General features: G+C 38.6%; 1 protein-coding gene across 1 annotated transcript in view; it reads left to right on the top strand.

Annotated features, from left to right (window-relative positions):
* The window catches only part of Nup160 (nucleoporin 160), a 50,284-nt gene that overhangs the window by 16,249 nt on the left and 14,829 nt on the right, over positions 1-19,206 (top strand). Inside the window, exons 12-23 of the mRNA XM_051184252.1 lie at positions 1,466-1,549; positions 1,953-2,123; positions 4,889-4,988; positions 5,258-5,423; positions 6,002-6,129; positions 6,606-6,766; positions 9,618-9,751; positions 10,274-10,344; positions 11,226-11,385; positions 11,675-11,744; positions 13,489-13,587; positions 15,966-16,085. Of these exons, the coding sequence (XP_051040209.1) occupies positions 1,466-1,549; positions 1,953-2,123; positions 4,889-4,988; positions 5,258-5,423; positions 6,002-6,129; positions 6,606-6,766; positions 9,618-9,751; positions 10,274-10,344; positions 11,226-11,385; positions 11,675-11,744; positions 13,489-13,587; positions 15,966-16,085 (1,464 nt within the window). The remainder of the gene's footprint in view (positions 1-1,465; positions 1,550-1,952; positions 2,124-4,888; positions 4,989-5,257; positions 5,424-6,001; positions 6,130-6,605; positions 6,767-9,617; positions 9,752-10,273; positions 10,345-11,225; positions 11,386-11,674; positions 11,745-13,488; positions 13,588-15,965; positions 16,086-19,206) is intronic.

Genomic DNA, 19,206 nt, shown 5'->3' with positions numbered 1-19,206 from the left:
GTAGGAAACACTTTCAGGACCTAAGGGTGGATGTCAGTCTGGATTGTGTGCCAACAGTTTTGGAAAAAAGAAACTATCCTATACTGCCTGTAATCTTTATACTTGAAAGAGATTTACTATTGATTATATATTGTTTGTACCCTTTTGATAGTGCAGTGAGGGTTCAGACTATAGAATGCTCAAAACAGTATAGCTTCAAGCCAGGTGTGGTAATACATGACTACAATTCCAAGATTCAGGAGGCTGAAGCAGGAGGATCGTGAATTTGAGGCAACCTGTCTGTGCTGTGTACTGAAACTGCCTCAGAAAAAACATCTCTTTTCAGTCATGACTTAAAAGTCGTTTACTGTTTTACCAAAAAGTGGCTTTTCCTGGTAATTTGTTGTTGTTTTTGAGGAAGACCTTGAACTTCTGATCCTTCTGTGTTCTCCTCCTACTAGCTGGGATTATATGTGTGCATCCAGGTCCCCTTTTAAGATCCTTGATGTCTTTGTAAATACAAATAAATATAGATAATTTCTCTCCTCGTTTCTTCCCTTCCCCTTCTTCTTTCTTGTTGGTATTAGGTTTTAAGACAGTCTGACCGTATAGCTTAGACTAACCTCATACTCTCCATGTAGTCCAGGTTGGCCTTGAACTTTGATCTTTATGCCTCAATCTCTGAAGCACTAGAATTAGAGTGACAGCTTCCAGGCCCTTGACTTTTCTTCAGTGTAGGTATATTCTCTTGAATAAAATTAAGAATGCCATGATCGCTTCTGAATAAAGTGTTCTCTTTTCTTCTCATCGCCATTTTCTCCTTGGTGGTTTTTTTTGTTGTTGTTGTTTTTGTTTTTTTGTTTTTGTTTTTTAGATTTTTTTTTTTATTTATTTACAGTGTTTTGTATGCATGTATGTCTGCAGGCCAGAAGAGGGCACCAGATCTCATTACAGATAGTTGTGAGCCACCATGTGGTTGCTGGGAACTGAATGAACTCAGGACCTCTGGAAAAGCAGCCAATGCTCTTACCCCTGAGCCATCTCTCCAGTGCCATATTTTGTCCTTGTTAATAATAACTAGTTGAATTGCTTTGATTTTGTTTGGTGGATATTTTTGTTTTGCTTTGTGTTTTTATTTGGTTGGTTTTTCAAGACAGGGTTTTTCTGTGTAACCCTGACTGTCCTAGAACTCATTCTATAGGCCAGGCTGTCCTCACCCCTACTACCAGGCTAGTTACTTTGATTTTAATTGATTTTTTTTTTAATGATGTATTGTACTTTGTTATGATTCTTTCAGATTCATAGACTTTTGAAGGTTATTCTGGATTAAACTTCAAAATTGCTATTGTTGTTAGAAATCATTTGTGCAGTATTAGAGGAGGAAGAGACTCCTGGCAGTTTTGATGGTGCTGTGTAATTGCCTTATTGCCTTTTCCTTCAATTTTGGTATTTTGTGGTATTCTGAAATAATTTCTTTTAATTTTAGATTTTCTGCCGGGGAACTGAGAGGAACTTGGATCTTTCGTGGAGTGAATTAAAAAAAGAAATTACTTTAGCTGTTGAAAATGAGGTGAGATGTGGCTAAGGGTGGGATTAACAACATTGTCTGGTAGAAATCACACTTGACCAGTTTTTATCCTATTAGTAGAAAGATAAATGCTCAAGCCTTTTCATTAGGGAATTTGATAGGAATTTACATAGCCCTTGGGATTTAATGCATAAGAAACATTTTGTAGAAGCCACATGGTGGTGGCACATACCTTTAATCCCAGTACTCAGGAGGCAAAGGCAGGAGGATCTCTGAGATCAAGGCTGGCCTGGTCTACAGAGCAAGTTCCAGGATAGACTCCAAAGCTACACAGAGAAAGCCTGTCTTAAAAAACGGAAGGTAGGGAGGAAGGGAGGGGTGGAGGAAGGAAGGAAGTGAAACTACAAAAGCCCAAAAGGTTAATTTTTCTTTCTTTCTTTGTCAGCTCCAGGGAAGTGTAACAGAGTACGAATTCTCCCAGGATGAATTTCGCACTTTACAACAGGAATTCTGGTGCAAGTTTTATGCCTGCTGTCTCCAGTATCAAGAAGCCCTTTCCCATCCTCTTGCTCTACATTTGAATCCTATCACAAACATGGTGTGCCTTCTAAAGAAAGTAAGCACCTGGAGCACTCAGAGCTCTTCTGCAGAGTTAAATGAGTCTTCAGAATATTACTGGGGTACCTGGCGCTATTTTTAGTACTTTATGTTACTTTAATTCATTTGAACTTAATCGTTTTCTGCATTATTATTGGTATTTTTAGATTTTTATCTTACTTGTTCACTTTTATATTGATGCACTTTTAATTTAAAACAAGAATTACAAAAAATAGCATGACAGCTCATGCTTGTAAATTCTAACATTTAGGAGACCAAATGGGAGCACTACCATATATTCCAGGTTAACCTGTTTCAACAACCAAACAAACACACCAATAATAATGATAGCACAAGAATTTCTGTATTCACTTCACCTGTACTCATCACTGGTTAGTTTCCATTTTGGTGGGTGGTTCATGGTAGATGTGTTCATTTTATTGCTAGGGATTGACTCAGAGGCCATCCATGCTATCAAGCATATACAGTGCCACTGAACTATATCCCCAACCCCAATTTGGTTCTGCCGCCTTCTTCTTCCTCCTCCTCCTTTTCTTCTTGTTCCTCTTCCTCCCCTTCTTTCTTTTTTCCTTCTTTTTTTCTCCATCTCCTTCTCTCTTTTTTTTTTTTTTTCCCTGAACCACTGATGCCTTTTCTGTAAATGTTTCAGCACTTATCAAGGACACATATTGGGACTGGAAATGGCTTAATAGTTAAGAATGTATCAGGCGGTAGTGGCACACACCTTTAGTCCCACCACTCAGGAGGCAGAGGCAGGTGGATCTCTGAATTGGAGACCATCCTGGTCTATAGAGTGAGTGCCAGGAAAGGCTCCAAAGCCACAGAGAAATCCTGTAAAAAAATAAATAAAGTGCACACACAATTAAAGAAAATAAATACTTTTTACAAAACACAGCTTTTATCTTAAATAACCACAGCACAATTTAAAGCTCAGGCAATTTGATATTGATAATGGCATTATACAGGTTTTGGGCATTTATTCTTTGTTTGCTTGTTTTGTTTTTCGATTTTGCCAGTTTTCATTTTCTTCTTGATTCAGGATTTATTTATTTAACTATTTGTTTGTTTATTTATTTTGGATTTTTTTTCTGAGACAGTGTTTCTCTGAGTAGTCCTGGCAGTCCTGGAACTTGCTTTTTCAGACCAGACTGGCCTCAAATTCAGGGATTTGCCTGCTTCTGCCTCCTGAGTGCTGGGATTAAAGGTGTGTGCCACTACTCTCGTTCGTGTGTGTGCATGTGTGCGTGTGTGTGTGTGTGTGTGTGTGTGTGTGTGTGTGTGTGTGTGTGTGTGTGTGTGTGTGAGAGAGAGAGAGAGAGACAGACAGACAGACAGACAGACAGACAGACAGAAGGGTTTCTCTGTGTATTCCTGGCTGTCCTGGAACTAGACAGGCTGGCCTTGAACTCACAGATCTGCCTGCCTCTCCCTCCTGAGTGCTGGGACTGAAGGCGTGCCCCACCACCATCTATCATTTTTATATGTGAGTATGTGTGTAAGGCTGCTGGAGTTTATGTATACTACATGAGTACAGGTGCCTGTAAGTGCCAGAGGCTGTTGGATCCCCTGGAGCTGGAATTACAGGCAGTTGTGAGCCACCAGTGTATGTGCTGGGAACCAAATCCATATCCATAAGGCAGTAAAGGCCCTTCACCTTTGAGCCATCTCTCTAATCTCCAGTATATTTAGATATATTTAGACCTCAATTACATTTACTTGTGGCATTTTGCTTTATTTTGTCTTTAAGTTTTTTATTACTGTGTTTGTGTGTGAGCAGATATACAAACACCACAACGTGCATGTGGAGGCCAGAGGGCAGTTTTTGGTGTCACACCTCTCCTTCTGTCCTAGGTTCCAGAGATCAAAGCCAGGTTGTCAAGCTTGTGAAGCAAGCACTTTACCTGCTGAACCATCTCACCTTGCTGGCTGGCCCTAGTTGTTCCTTAGCGTACTTTCAGTGTCACCAAGTTTTCTTTATTTTTTTATGACATTGACATTTTAACTACATCTTTAGTTTGTTTACTATGTGTATCTATGTGGGCACACATATGCCACAGATTAAACCCAGGTAGCTAGCCTTGGCAACAGGCATCTTTACCTATTGAGCCAACATCATCCTGCTGGCTGAAGACTACATCTGTTTTATATTACCTTTCAGTTTGATTTGGTGTTTCCTCATGATTCAATGTCTAGGGAGATTCAGTTTTTCAGTATCTGCTTTGCAAGCAAAAAGACCCTAGCACCCATGTAGACGTGCCAGTTGTTGTTGTGCATGCTTATGGTCCTAATGATGGGGAGATGGAAACAGGTAGATCTTGAAACTTGTTTGTCAGTCTAGCCTAATTTATGATTTCCAGGCCAGTGAGAAACCTGTCTCAAAGGAGATGGACTGCATTCTTGAGAATGACAGCTAAGGTTATCCTGTGTACACACACACTCACGCACCCCTGAACTCAACTGAACACGTGAATGCAAATACATAGACACATTTAAAAATGGAAGATTTGCCTTGCTCTGTCATTCTTGTCTTTTTCTGTCTATGCTGAGACTCAGACCTGAGGACTGCAAGTATTAGATAATCCCTCTAACACTGAGCTATATTTCCTAGCCACTTCCAATTTTTAAAAATGACATAGAATTATTTTTAAATAGTACATACAATATAATCTGTTGTCTAAATGATACCTTATGGATTATGAGTTACTTTGCATGTTTTCTTTTTTAATTATTTTTAAAAAGTAACTAAATGGTTTGTATTTGTAGGGATACCTGTCTTTCCTGGTACCATCTTCCTTAGTAGATCATTTATATCTCCTGCCTGATGAGCACCTTTTGACAGAGGATGAGACAACCATATCAGATGGTAATAATTGTTCTGTCTATAGTTGACTCCTTCCCTATATGAACCTTATGTTTTATTTCAAATGGCCACAAAAGTCATTAATTACCACTGTGGTCTATGTTTGAGTTTACCTCACTGAAGAATTTTTTTTTTTTTTTAAGCTAGAAAGGTGTAGGTGTAAACACCTATGCTATGGGAAAGGGATCCCTTCCATCTAATTATTGATGCCTCTTTGAATCAATAGACCTTCATGGCTTCAGACATCGGTGTTAACATTCTCTCCCTTGTAGATGCAGATGTGGCTCGGGATGTCATATGTCTTATAAAGTGCCTCCGGATGATTGGAGAGTCAGTTACCATGGATATGGCAGTTTTGATGGAAACCAGTTGTTACAACTTACAGTCTCCAGAAAAGGCTGCAGAGCACATTTTGGAAGATTTGATCACTATTGATGTGTAAGGAGAATTTAGGGTAAAGTGCATTTCCTAATGGAATTCAGCAGTGTTTGTTATCATAGATTTTTTGATATATGATCAAATATATAAGAAGTCATGGTTTAGTGTTAAAGTGTTTTTTCTTGTGTTTTTCCTTGAGTATACCATAGATCTTTCTCTCTCTTTTTCTCTGTCTGTCTGTCTGTCTGTCTGTCTGTCTCTCTCTCTCTCTCTCTGTGTGTGTGTGTGTGTGTGTGTGTGTGTGTGTTGCTGGGAAAGATCCGGGCCTTTGCAGTCTAGGCAAGTGATCTACCACTACACTACACCACAGCCCCTGTTTTAGATGTTAGAGGGGGCAAAAGTTAGCATATTTATTCAGATCATAAAATATACTTCTGTAACCCCTTAATTGAACTAGATATTCTAAAAATTATAAATATTTTCCTTGTGTTCATTTTGTGGGTCATTCCTAAAAAGTTGAAGGTGTTTTTATGTGGATTTAAGTATCTTGTGCCTGAATGATTGTCTCCACTACTTTGTACATATAACCTGTCTTACATGTTGTCAATACTGACAGGAATTTTCTAATTGTCATATAGAGAAAATGTGATGGAAGACATTTGTAGTAAACTACAAGAGATCAGAAACCCTGTCCATGCCATTGGACTTCTTATACGGGAAATGGATTATGAGACAGAAGCAGAAATGGAAAAGGGATTTGATCCAGGTAAACAAAGCAAGTGTGTTTTACAGAAAACAATGATAGTGGGATTGGAGGAATGGCTCAGGGGTTAAGAGCATGTACTGTTTTTCCAGAGGAATTGAGTTCGCCTCCCAACACCCACATCAGACAGCTCAAAGCCAGTTGTTGGGGTTCTGAGTCTTTGATCTATGGGCACCTGTACTCATGTGCACATACCCACATAGAGATAGGTACACATATACGTAGTTAAAAGTAATAATAAAAGTTTAAGTGATATGTTTAATTCCATTTTTCCTTTTTAAATTATTACATTTATTTATTTTGTGTATATGCATGCATGCATATGCCATTACACATACAATGTTGCAGAAGACAATTTGTCAGCTTTTTCCTGCTGCATGGGTCCCTGATAATAAACTCAGCTTATCAGGCTTGGCAGTAGATTTGTTTACCTGTTGAGCTATCTTGTCAGCCTTTAACCCCATTTTTTTATGTTACAGCGCAGCCTTTGAATGTTCGAATGAATCTTTCACAGCTCTATGGTAGTAGCACAGCAGGGTATATCGTGTGCAGAGGTGTGTATAAAATTGCCAGCACTCGTTTCCTGATCTGCAGAGACCTCTTGATCTTACAGCAGCTATTAACAAGACTAGGAGATGCAGTAAGTACTACTTGTGGGAAAACTTGTAAACTCTCAAACCCAATAGAGCCTGGAGAGCCAGAGACTTGTCTATATTCACTTGTCTATATTAGGTGTAGCCTAAGTGGGGGCTCTACAAATATCAGGTGAAAGAAGTAGTGTTGGCTACTTTTACTATTTCCATGACAAGGTTCCTGACAAAGGCACCTTAAAGAAGGGTTTGTCTTGACTTGCTGTTTGAAGGTACAGTCTATTGTGACTTCAGAAGTGTAAGGTTGTACTACCTTCACAGAGAGAAATGCTAGCACTCAGCTAGCTCACTTTATGTGCAGAGTTGTGGTTTAATAAAAAAACATGTTAAATGTAGATTGTAAACATGGGAATTAGAGAAAGAGAGGTGCTTAGAAAGGAAGATGCCCAAGAGTGTGGGTGTAGACTTTTATAAAAGAAGGTTGCTAGTTATCATTTTGTCCCCTTTATTCAGTGCTCAACCCAGCCTATAGGGTAGTCCCAGCTATGTTCAAGATGGACCATCCCTCCTAAGTTAATCTTCCTTTTCTTTTCTTTAGTTGGAACATTCTTATAAACATCCTCAGATACATCCAGAGGTATATTTCTGTGATGATTCTAAATCTTAAGCTGATAGAATTAGTCATCACAGAAATAGAAATAAACATAATCAAATATATCATCTGTGAAGCAGATCACTGTTACTAACCCTGCCTGTTAAGTAGTGCACATTTTCTCAGGTTGACTCTCCCAGGGTCTGTTTCATTAGTACCACTCTGGGTATGATATCAGAGACCTAAGTGTAGAGGACAGGATTACACTAAACAGTTTAGTGTTTGCAGAGTTTGTTTCTTTTTGTTCCTTTCTATGATTCCTTTCCATTTTCCTTCTCATACCACCAGATTCTGTTGCTATCAGAGCCCTAAAGATACTGCATACTTCATATGTACTGTGTAAAAGATTACTTTTTGGCCACAATTGAATCTTTTTGTTCCTTGGACACTCCAGGGCTGAGGATCAAACCCGAGGTCTCAGACCCATGTATAGATTCTAAATTGATAAATGCATTCAAATCTGGTAAGGAAACAGCCAGATTAGGCCAATTCATGTTAATATATAAAGATCCAAAAGGCTTATAAAACTCGCAGTGTGTTATAAGTGTGTGTGTGTGTGTGTGTGTGTGTGTAATTTTAAGATCCATTTTATTTTAGGCAGGCATTGTGGCACACCTTTTATCTCAGCAGAGGGGTAAGGAGTGGAACACGGGGCCAACAGAGGCAGATGGATCTCTGTGAATTTGAGGCTTGCCTGGTCTATGTAGAAAGTTCTAAGACATGTAGAGAGACCTTGCTTTCAAAAAACAAATAGTACTTTTTGATTTGTATGAGTATTTGCCAATATGTATGTATGTAGGTCAAATGAAGACATCAGACTTGAACTGGTGTTACAGTTGTTCATGACCTACTGTGTGGGTGCTAGGAACTGACCCTGGGTCCTCTGCAAGAGCAACATTGTTCTAACCCTCTGAGCTCTCCAGCTCCAGGAAGTTAATTTTAAAACCCCCAACAAAAAATAGGAAACTCAGCCAGGCATTGGTGGTGCACACCTTTAATCCCAACAGTCAAGGCCAACCTGGTCTACAGAATGAGTTTTAGGACAGCCGGAGCTACACAGAGAAACCCTGCCTATCTCAAAAAAGAAAAAAAAAAAAAAACACTTCTGAGAACCTAACTTAGATGAGTCCTCACTAATTTTTTTTTTTTTGTTTTGTTTTGTTTTGTTTTTGTTTAAAGATAGAACTCACTATGTAGACCAGGCTAGCAAACTAACAGAACCTCCTTCCTCTACTGAAGTTAGAGTCATGTGCTGCCATGCACAACTCCTTTGCCTTTTTCAATAAACCAAAAATAATAGATATTTATTATAGAACCTTTATGAAATACCTGTAAGCTACTGAACAGTCATCTATAACCATATACCCAGTAATAAACAGTATGCATTTTGTTGTGTAAACAGTTTTTTGGTTTCGTTTATAAAAGTAGAATTTTTACTTAGTATTTTAATAACTGCCTAGTACAATTTTACTCAACCATTTTTCTTGGCTATCTAAGATGTTACCAGTTTTTTTGTTTTGGTTTGGTTTTTTGGCTTGTTTGTCTTCTTTTTTCTTTTTTGGTGGGTGTCAGTAGTCTCATGTAGCCTCAACTCACTGTGTAACTGAGGCTGGCCTTCAGCTACTATTCCTCCTGCCCCTATGTCCCAGCTGCTAGGAAATAGGCATGGACCACTATACCCTTTACTGCCAGATCTTTGGTTATCTCTAGAGTGAATTCTGAGACGCAGAGTTCATATCATAGGCCATACACATTTTTAAGACTGGGTATCATTGACAGATTTGCATCTATTTGTCATGCCTGTTTTTACATAAATACAGCAGCAACAATGGAAGAGACTTAGATCTCCCTGTCGCTTTGTTTCTTTTCACCATCAGCTCTGAGTCAGGACTGTGGTAGTGTACATCTGTAATCCCAGCCTTCTGCAGGCAGATCTCCGAGTTCAAGGCCAGCCAGGTCTACATAATGATGTCTAGATGGTCAAGGGTATGAAATGAAGCCCTGTCTCAAACACACACACACACATACACACAAAAGAAAAATAAATAAAACTGTTTTAGTTTGTTATTGCTGTTGTTGGGTGTATTTGACTATTACTGTTCAGCAGAATACTTTACCAGTTGCTACACTAAACTGTAACGTGTGTACTGCCTTTGCAATACTGTTTCCTTAACTGTATTGCTTTATTTTACCTCTTCTGAACCTCAGAAGTTACCTACCCTAACAGCTTGCTATCTCTTCTGACCTAGGTGATCTTGGGAGCTGGTCAACTCTTTCAGGCTCAGCAAGACCTGCTGCATCGCACAGCTCCCCTGCTTTTGTCTTACTACCTCATTAAATGGGCAAGTCAGTGCTTGGCAACTGATGTTCCAGTTGACACATTGTGAGTTTATCCTTCATTATTTTGGAATAAAGGTATTTTTAAAATAGGTTGTGGGGCTTGTTTGTTTGCTGTGGTGCTGGGAATTGAACTGGGGGTCTTTTTAAAGCATTTTGTTATACAAATAATTAACCTTTAAGAATCAGAGTAATTGGGGCTGGAGAGATGGCTCAGTGATTAAGAGAATCAGCTACTCTTCGGAGGTCAAGGGTTCAATGCCCAGCACCCACATGGCAGCCCACAACTGTCTTTAAGTCAAATTCTAGGGTATCCAGTGCCCTGTTCTTGCTTCCACTGTCACTGTACAAACATTGTACACAGATACACATACACGTGAGACAGCCTTATACAAAAAATAAATTTAAAAGGAATTATGTTTATTTAAAATAACATTTTTATGTCCTCCATTTTTAACAGTTGAGGGTAATTTATCAGAAAATAATGTTATTTTATATCAGCAGTGTAAAATGAATAGATACAATGTTTAACAGAGTTTTTATTAAGCTGTTTTCTCTTTTCTCATAGGGAATCTAATCTGCAACATCTGTCAGTACTGGAATTAACTGATTCTGGTGCCTTAATGGCAAATAAATTGGGTAAGGAGTAGGCTGTGTATGTATTTGCTTTTCATTTGGGAGTTTACTGTGTATTGATTAAAGTGCTCTTTTGTCACCTTTGTCATAGAAATGTCCTTGCCCTTTGCTTTCATGCCAGGAGCAACCTATGGTTATGGTACGGCATCTGTGCAGATCAGGTGTGAATGAGGGCTGTTGTAGGTGTATATGTGGCACAAATAAACACTATTAGGAAGATAATAGAAGACCAAGAGAAAGCTTCTTGATAATCAGGCCCTTGCCTTTAGTATCTTTTTTTTTTTTTTTTTTTTTTTTAAATGGTTTTTAGTTTTTCAGGACAGGGTTTATTTGTGTGGCCTTTACTGCCCAGGAACTCACTCTGGCCTGAACTCATAGAGATCCACCTGCCTCTGCCTTCCTAATGCTGGGATTAAAGGCATGCGCCACAACCACCCAGCGCCTTTAGTGTTTCTTATATTTGCTGTTTTGTCTATTGTGTTTTAATACTCCAGTGATTAGTTTAAAAAAAAAAAAAAACTGTAAAATTTTACTAAGTGGCTTTTGTAATCTTGTCAAAAATATCTAAAGGTCTCTCACTTATGCTTTAGTACTGTTGTAGAAGATTTGTTTGAGCTAAAATGTAGAATATTGGGACTATATTATAAAAGGTTTCTAGACAAATTGCATAAGTGTAGTGACATTATGAAATTATTGCATTTGTACAGTATGTCACATTTTGCAAACTGCTTTTATTGATATTGCCACTCATGATACTCATGATGCATTGTATGTTTTAAAATGATCACTGCCCTTTGTTGTTGGCATAAAATGAATAATCATGATCTTTGTTAAAAGTTGATACTGCATTTTGCAAGTTTTTTTTTTTTTTTTTCTTTTTTAAGTGTCTAGTCCTCAGACAATTATGGAGTTATTCTTCCAAGAAGTTGCAAGAAAACATATTATATCTCATCTCTTCTCTCAGCCAAAAGCCCCTTTGAGCCAAACTGGATTGAATTGGCCTGAAATGATTACTGCAATTACCAGTTATTTGTTGCAGCTTTTGTATCCTTTTACTTGAAAGCCAGGTGACAGTTCTGTTCTAATTGTCCATAAAGTATTCTGCCTGTATAATGAAGTTTTCTTCTCTTTCTCAGTGCTGGAGATGAAATCCAGGGCAGCACACACTAGATAAGTATTTTAAGACATAGCCAGCTATACCTACAACCCTGGGGCTTTCTTATTTTTATTTTTAATTAAACTATTTCATTGACTCTTCTGAATTTGATGCCCATTAACTTATGTATTTTAAGTTTCACTCAAAAAGGGGGAAATTCCTTAATACAGTAATTAGATGGCCTAGCAATCCTGGTTGTCTCTTTCTAGAATGTTTGATGGGAAATTGCCAGTATGTACAATTACAGGTGAGTTTTGTTGAGCATTTCTTACCATTCTTATAAAGGCCATTGATAGATTATAGATTATTTATCTGTGTGAATATTAACTACATTTTAACTGCACTGGTAGCAAGAACTACAAAAATTAAATTTGATTATGCCAAGACGTGTCCCAGTACCATGGATTCATATTTTTGTGTGTGTGTGTGTGTGTGTGTGTGTGTGTGTGTGTGTGTGTGTGTGTCTTTCTCTTTTCCTCTGCAGTCCCACACATTGAACCTAGGACCTTGAATATGTTAAGAAAGAGCTCTACTGCAGAGCCTAGTGGCAGACCCCGGCACTCAGGAAGCAGAGGCAGGTAGATCGCTGTGAGTTTGAGGACATCCTGGACTATATAGTGAGTTGCAGACCACCCAGAGCTACAAGGCAAGACCTTGTCTTAAAAAGCAAAAAGAAAGAAAAGAGAAAAGCTCTGCATTGAAACTCTAGGGAGAATGACTAAGGCAAGCAGAATCCTGTGGGAGTCATTTGGCCTGGCCCTAAGATAACATAGAAGTCGCTTAGGTTATTCTAAGGTACAAATGACATCTCTGACAAGGATGAGTTTTATGGCCTAGAAGTAATCCATAAGGTTTTAAGGGGAAAGGGCCTGGGATAGTAAAACATAAATTCTGGAAAATACAGGCTGACTCATCAGGCAAAAAAGGATCATCAGGTTTTAAAACTACATCCATTCCTAGCATTCCAGGAAGAACAGCTAAACACCTATTCCATTGAAAGATAAGCTTTGTGTTTAATTTTTCTTGGCTTATCTCTGCACAAGGCCTTTTATGTTCTCTACATCCCTGTGTGTATTCCTGAACCATGTGCTTGCCTGATGCTCATGGAATCAGAAGGCACTGAATCCCCTTTAACTGGAGTTAACAGATGGTTGTGACTACCATGTGGGAGCTTAGGACTGAACACAGGTCCTCTACAAGAACAAGTGTTCTTTCTTAACCACTGAGCCATTTCTCTGGTCATTTTGTTTTAAGTCTTCCCTGTTTAGCAGTAGCTCACAGAGCCACAGACACGCAGCCTAAGTCTTTCTACTTTCTGAACTACTCAGAAAAACATGCTTTTTCCTTATTTTATTTTTATTTCTAAATCTTCAAAGCATCCTTTCCCTAACATTTGGGCATCATCTTTTCTCCAAAGCTTCCCTCCTTGTGTAGCTGGTGTCCATGCAAGGTTAACAGCATGGCTTTCTTTCTTCATCTTTCCATCTTTCTCCCCTAGGCAGCTGCCTATCCTGGGATTTTTATTTTAAACTGTAATAAAATTGTCCTCAAATTCACAAGAGAAAACTTTTCCATTCTTACTAGGTTCTCCATAATAAAGCAAACCATTTACATATACATTGGACTGTACTCACTGAGTTTGAGAGCACTAAAAATTGGGAACTTGCTTAGATGTGAAGTGTATGAGCTTACCTCTGTGATTTTGGACTCCTTTACCTTCTGTGTTGGAATGAGGGGAGGCTCACTGTGGTGCCCAGGCTGGCCTCATACTCTGGATGACAAGTGATCTTCCTGTCCCCAACTTGGATTAGTTGTGCTTATAGGCATGTGTCTAGCTTTATATAAAAATGTACTAACTAGGTTCGTTTTTAATCTCTGGGATTTCAGAAATAAAGCCTTAAACTGAACACTTTCTTCTCCCTCTGAAGAAATTAGAAATGACTGTAAGTGTTGCTTATTTTCTAAGCAGAAAGTTCCTTTATGCCTTTTAGGATTATATTCAACTATTGCATCCCTGGTGTCAAGTCAATGTTGGATCCTGTCGATTTATGCTGGGACGGTGTTACCTCGTTACAGGAGAAGTACAGAAGGTAAATTACATTTGAGTGGTAAGCAAACTAATGCAAGGAAGGTTAAAGAAGACTGACCAGGAAAGGACATATATGTGTTAGGATTGGCCAGCTACTAGTACTTTGTTAATTAGTACGGGAAGTAAGAAGAAAACATTAAAATCCCTCTGCTCCAGTGCAGATAATTTTAGGAATTAGTGATGTATTTTTTAAAGTTGAATTTATTTAAAATGTGCATAGTTGGAGCTGGTAGATGGTTCAGCAGTGAAGAGCTCAAGCTGTCCTTCCATAAGATCCAGGTTTAATTCATAGTCCATGTCACAGACCACAACCAAGTAACTCCAGTAAAGATGATATGAAGCTTTCTGGCAAGTGCTGCACAGACATACATGCAAGCAAAACATCCATATATAATAAAGTTAAGGGGAAAAAAAAGATTGACTTAGTGAACAATCATATACCTACCAGTTACATTCTTAGTTGGTAACATTCTACTGTAGTTGCCTTACTACTAATTTATCTGATTAAAAACATAAAGATAATTTTTTAAGGTTTTAAAAGCCCAAATAGACATTAATGTTTAAATGTATATGTGAGATACTAGCAATTGAAGCTAGAGCCTAACAAGTTAGAGAAATCCACTTCCACTAAGCTATATCCATGGACCAATTCCATCTTTGTTAAATAATAGGAGTTTATCCCTTAAAAATGTAAGATTCCCCTCCTGCCTCTTTTTTTAATGATTTATGTTTATGTGCACTGATGTTCATGTGATGGTATCAGATTCCCTATAACTGGAGTTACAGGCAGTTGTGGGCAGCCATGTAGCTAGGAAGTGAATCTTGGTCCTCTGGAAGAGAAGACAGTACTCTTAACCACTGGGTCTCCAGTTCCCCCAATTCTTGTTTGTTTGCTTGCTTTGGTTTTTCTGGACAGGATTTCACTGTATACCCTGGCTGTCTTAGAATTTGCTCTATAGATCAGGCTGGCCTCAAATTCAGAGATCCACCTGCCTCTGCCTCCCAAGTGCTGGGATTAAAGGGGTGTACCACCACCACCAGCTGGCTCCCTTTTTAAAAATTATTAATTTGGGTTTGAGGTTAGCCTTGAATTTGCTGTCCTGGTGCTTTAGCCTCTCAAAGTTGGAATTACATGCATCTACTCTATTACATGCCTGGTATGTCTGCATTTTGTTTTGAAACAGGATTTCACTATGTAGCTATGGCTGGCTGGCCTAGAACTCACTGTGTAGAACAGACTGACCTTGAACTCCAACACCCACCTGCCTCTGCTTCCTGAGTGCTGAAAGTGTGAGCTACCATGTCTGACACGCTTGCTATTTTGTTTGTTTTGTGGTTATTGAGACAGGATCTCACTATGTAGCCAGCTCACCTTGAACTCACAAAAATCTGTCCAACTCTACCTCCTGAGTTCTAAGACTTGTCATCACATCTGACAACACATTTGCTTTGTAATGATAATATTTAAGATGTTTGAGAGATGGTTCAGTGGTTAAGAATGCTTGTTGCCACTGTAGAGGACCCAGGTTAAATTCTTAGACTACATACAGTAGCTCATGATCAGTCTAACTCTTGTTCCAGGGAATCTGACATCCCTTTTGAATGCACACAAATCATATACATACATCAGGCAAAGTACAAATCTTTAGATAATCATGTTGTCTACAAAAGTTAGAGAGGGGGCTGGAGAGATAGCTCAGATGTTAGGAGCACTGACTGCTCTTCCATAGGTCCTGAGTTCAATTCCCGGAAACCACATGGTGGCTCACAACCATCTATAATACGATCTGGTACCCTCTACTGTTATGCAGACATACATGGAGGCAGGATGTTGTGTACATAATAAATAAATCCTTAAAAATAATAAATAACAAAAGTTAGAGAGGAACAGGCAAAATGGCTTATTAGTGGTAAAAGCCCTTGTCAACAAGCCTGAACCTAAGTTCAGTCCACAGAGCCCACATAGTGGAAGGGAAGAATAATTTCCTAAAAGTTGTTCTCTGACACTTTGTGCTGTGGTACATGTGCAAAAAAGTAGATGTAAAAAACAAAAATTCTTTTTCTGGATTAGAAAATATTAAGAAAAATGTTAAATGATTCCTCAAAATTTAGATTTGGCAGCCAGGCATGGTAATGCATACCTTTAATCCCAGCACTTGGGAGGCACAGCTAGGCAAATCTCTGAGTTTGAGACCAGCCTGTTATACATCATGAGTTCTAATACAGCTAGAGCTACATATAAAGACCCTGTCTCAAAAAACCAAAACAGATAAACAAAAGACATTTAGATTTGACAGAAAATGTGAATGAAATATAGGCTTTCTTAAGCAATTGTGTTCTATTGTAAGTCAGTTTGTATTTTAATCTTTATCTCTTCAGGCTCTGGAATGCTTCTGTCAGGCAGCATCTGAAGTGGGCAAAGAAGAATTCTTAGATCGCTTGATCCGCTCAGAGGATGGGGAGATTGTGTCCACTCCCAAGCTGCAATATTATGATAAGGTACAGTGTTGTAGTCTGGTCCTTCTCAAATTTCTCTCTCTGTACAGAAGCGTGCCTGAGATACATTGTCTTGCCATCGAATTGTTCCTAGAACTTTCAAGTGAAAACAGAAGCAGACACATGGAGAAACCATGGGTTTCTTTCTTGGAAGGAACCATTATGTTTATCAGCACAGGTTTAACTGGTATTCTGTTGTTCCATTTGTCACCCTCTGAGGTAGGCTTCTTGGAAGAGTCAAGTATCCCAGCTAGGGGTGAAGGTAAAGTAGTCCCACCTTCATCTGCCCCTTCATGTTCAATAGGTTATGTTTACATGACCAAATAGATTTACTGCTTCTTTTGAATAAAACTTTTTTTTTTTTTTTTTTTTAAATTCAAAATGCTGAGTGGTGGCATGTACCTGAAGTGCATTTGGGAGGCTGAGGCAGGAGAATCACTGGAGGGGATTTAGCATCTGCTTGGAAAATATAATGAGATTCTGTCTCATTTAAAAAAAAAAAAAAAAATAGAAGGTGGGGATGTAGCATAGTAGTTTGAGTCGGGTTGAAAACAGTACACAAATCATGAAAGTACAAACATGAGAAAAAGGAAAAGAGAAAACGAAAATTTCTTCTTTGATCTAAACTTCATCAGCTGCATTACACAGTGGCAGTCTGTAACCAAGTCTGATAAGTCAGCCAGAAACAATGGGACTTTTTAAAATGAAGTTTTAAACTAAGTAAAGAGTACACATCATAATCACCCATAGATGAATGTAGATTTGTTAAAACTACTTTAGAAAATTAATTATGTCTATGCATTTTAATAATAAACATATACTGAAAGATGTACATATTTAATTAAAGATCTAAATTATTTCCCAAGCAGTAATACTCAAAGAAGAAACAGGCATGGCATATATATAGATGTGCTCACCCCTGGAGAGCAGAGGTCAGCTTTATATACCTTTTCAGTATCACTCACTTTCACATCTTTATTTTCTTTTAGACTTTCTTTTACTCTATTTTATGTGTGTAGATGTTTTGCCTGGATGTTAGGTGTACCGTGTACTGAGTGCCTGGTTCCTGCAGAGCTCAGAAGAAGGTATCATCCTCTAGAACTGGAATTATGGATGGTTGTGAGCCGCCATTTGGGTGCTGAAAATGGAGCTGAGGTCCTCTGCAGGAGCAACAAAGTGCTCTTAACCACTGAGCTATGGCTCCAGCCCTACCTCCACCTTTTCTTAATATAGAGGTTTATTTATATGTCTACTTCTGTGGGAGGACATCACTTGTGTGGGTGCCCTGAATAGAGGAAGAAAGAAGTCTGTTCTTCTGGTGCTGGAGTCGCAAGTGGGTTTGAACTACTTTACAGTCCTAGGAACCAAACTGGCTTTCTAGAAGAGCAGGAAGCACTCATCCACTGAGCCATCTCCAGTCACTCCATCTTATTTTTGAGGCAGGATCTCTCTGAACCTAGAGCTGGACATTTTGACTTTATGGTGTGACTATTGAGTTGATCTACCCCATCTATGAACTGCTAGAGCACATTAAAGGGCCAGTCCTGCAGATCCAGGATCGCCATGACACAGGGCAACAACAGAATATTCAAGAGGAGTCCCAGTGAGGCCCCAATATCAGTAGTGAAGCAGAAGCCAGAGGCCTCAAATCATACTAATGACTCATTGCAGTGAACACTTGCAAGTAAAGATGTATGGACTAAAGGGTTTACTGTATGACTCACTGTGTCATACTGCAGCTTCCACAATGAGATCTTTCTCTTTTACATTTTATTTTGGGGAGAGGTGGCAAGGGTATAGACCAACCTATAGAATGGGGAGATGAGTGGAATCAGGATGCAGGATGTGAAATCCATAAAGAATAAAAAGTTTAAAGTGGGGGACTTTTGAATGTGGGAATCTTGTATTTTAGATTTTTAGTTTAGGGAAGATCAACCTGTAGTAAAATTGTACTTATTCTTCCAAATCCACTTTCTTGATTCTCAGTTGGGAAGGAGACTAGATAGATAGATAGATAGATAGATAGATAGATAGATAGATAGATAGATAGATAGATAGATATAGAGGAATGATAGTGATGTTGCTAAATATTTGATAGAAGTGAAGCAGATCAAGGAGATAGATGAAGAAATGTTACTTTCTTATCAAAATATCTTGAAAATTGTAGTGGTAAAACCTATATTCTCAATGTGGAGATTTGGGTCCCAAGACAGGTTATTTTATACTGATAGTATGTAAAGTCTTCATCCGTTTGCCATGAGCATCATAGAGGCCTTTGGTAATCAGAGTAATTTTTGTATTCTCAGGTTACTGGGTGCAAATGTAAGGACATAGACATTGCCATGTTTTTGGGAACTTTTCATTACTTAATAATCACATCTGTCAATAAGGAAAGAAATGTTTGTGCCTATGATCTCAGTACTTGGGAGAGTAAGACATAAGGATTACTTGAATTCAGTAGTTCCAGTCAATCTGGCAATATAATAAGGCCCTATCTAATAAATTAATTAAGTAAACATTCTCTGTAGAGAATGTTTGAATTATCTCTTAAACTGCCCCTGTTTCAACCTAACACTAACAAACAAAATAATCTGTAACTAGACGATTATAGTTGTAGTAGCATTTTCTGGTAAAACAAATGTATTTTACATTGAGCCATGGCTGGTTTTTGACGTAGCATCTCCTGTAGACCAAGTTGGCTGAATTTGCTGTGTAGCTCTTGTTTCCTCTTACTGTCTGTCACATCTCAAATCTGGGATTACAGACATGCACTATAATGCCCAGCTCAGCTGAAAAAAAACTTAAATATTATCCAAATTATTCTGGTCCACATTGGCATCTCACCCTGTGGTGCTAGTTAACTGTCCAAGTCCTCAGACGTGCTGTCTATATAGGCAAGGCCTCTGCCACTGAGCTACACTTCAGTTTCCTTGTCAGTACCTTTGATTTCATCATGATCTCACCTAATTACCTTTTCTGAGTAACTGAGAGCCGTTGGAATTCTACTGTCAGGTGAATTTTTTTTTTTTTTTAAATCTGATGTGTATGTAAATGCCAGTGCCCAAGGAGGCTTCTGATCTCCCCAGAGCTAAAGTTACAGCCACTGAGTGCTACCTAATGTGGG

Source organism: Phodopus roborovskii, unplaced genomic scaffold (assembly GCF_943737965.1).
Source record: "Phodopus roborovskii unplaced genomic scaffold, PHOROB, whole genome shotgun sequence".
Lineage (NCBI taxonomy): Eukaryota > Metazoa > Chordata > Mammalia > Rodentia > Cricetidae > Phodopus > Phodopus roborovskii.
The sequence above is the reverse complement of the archived record's forward strand: the minus strand, read 5'-3'. Positions and strand labels throughout refer to the sequence as shown.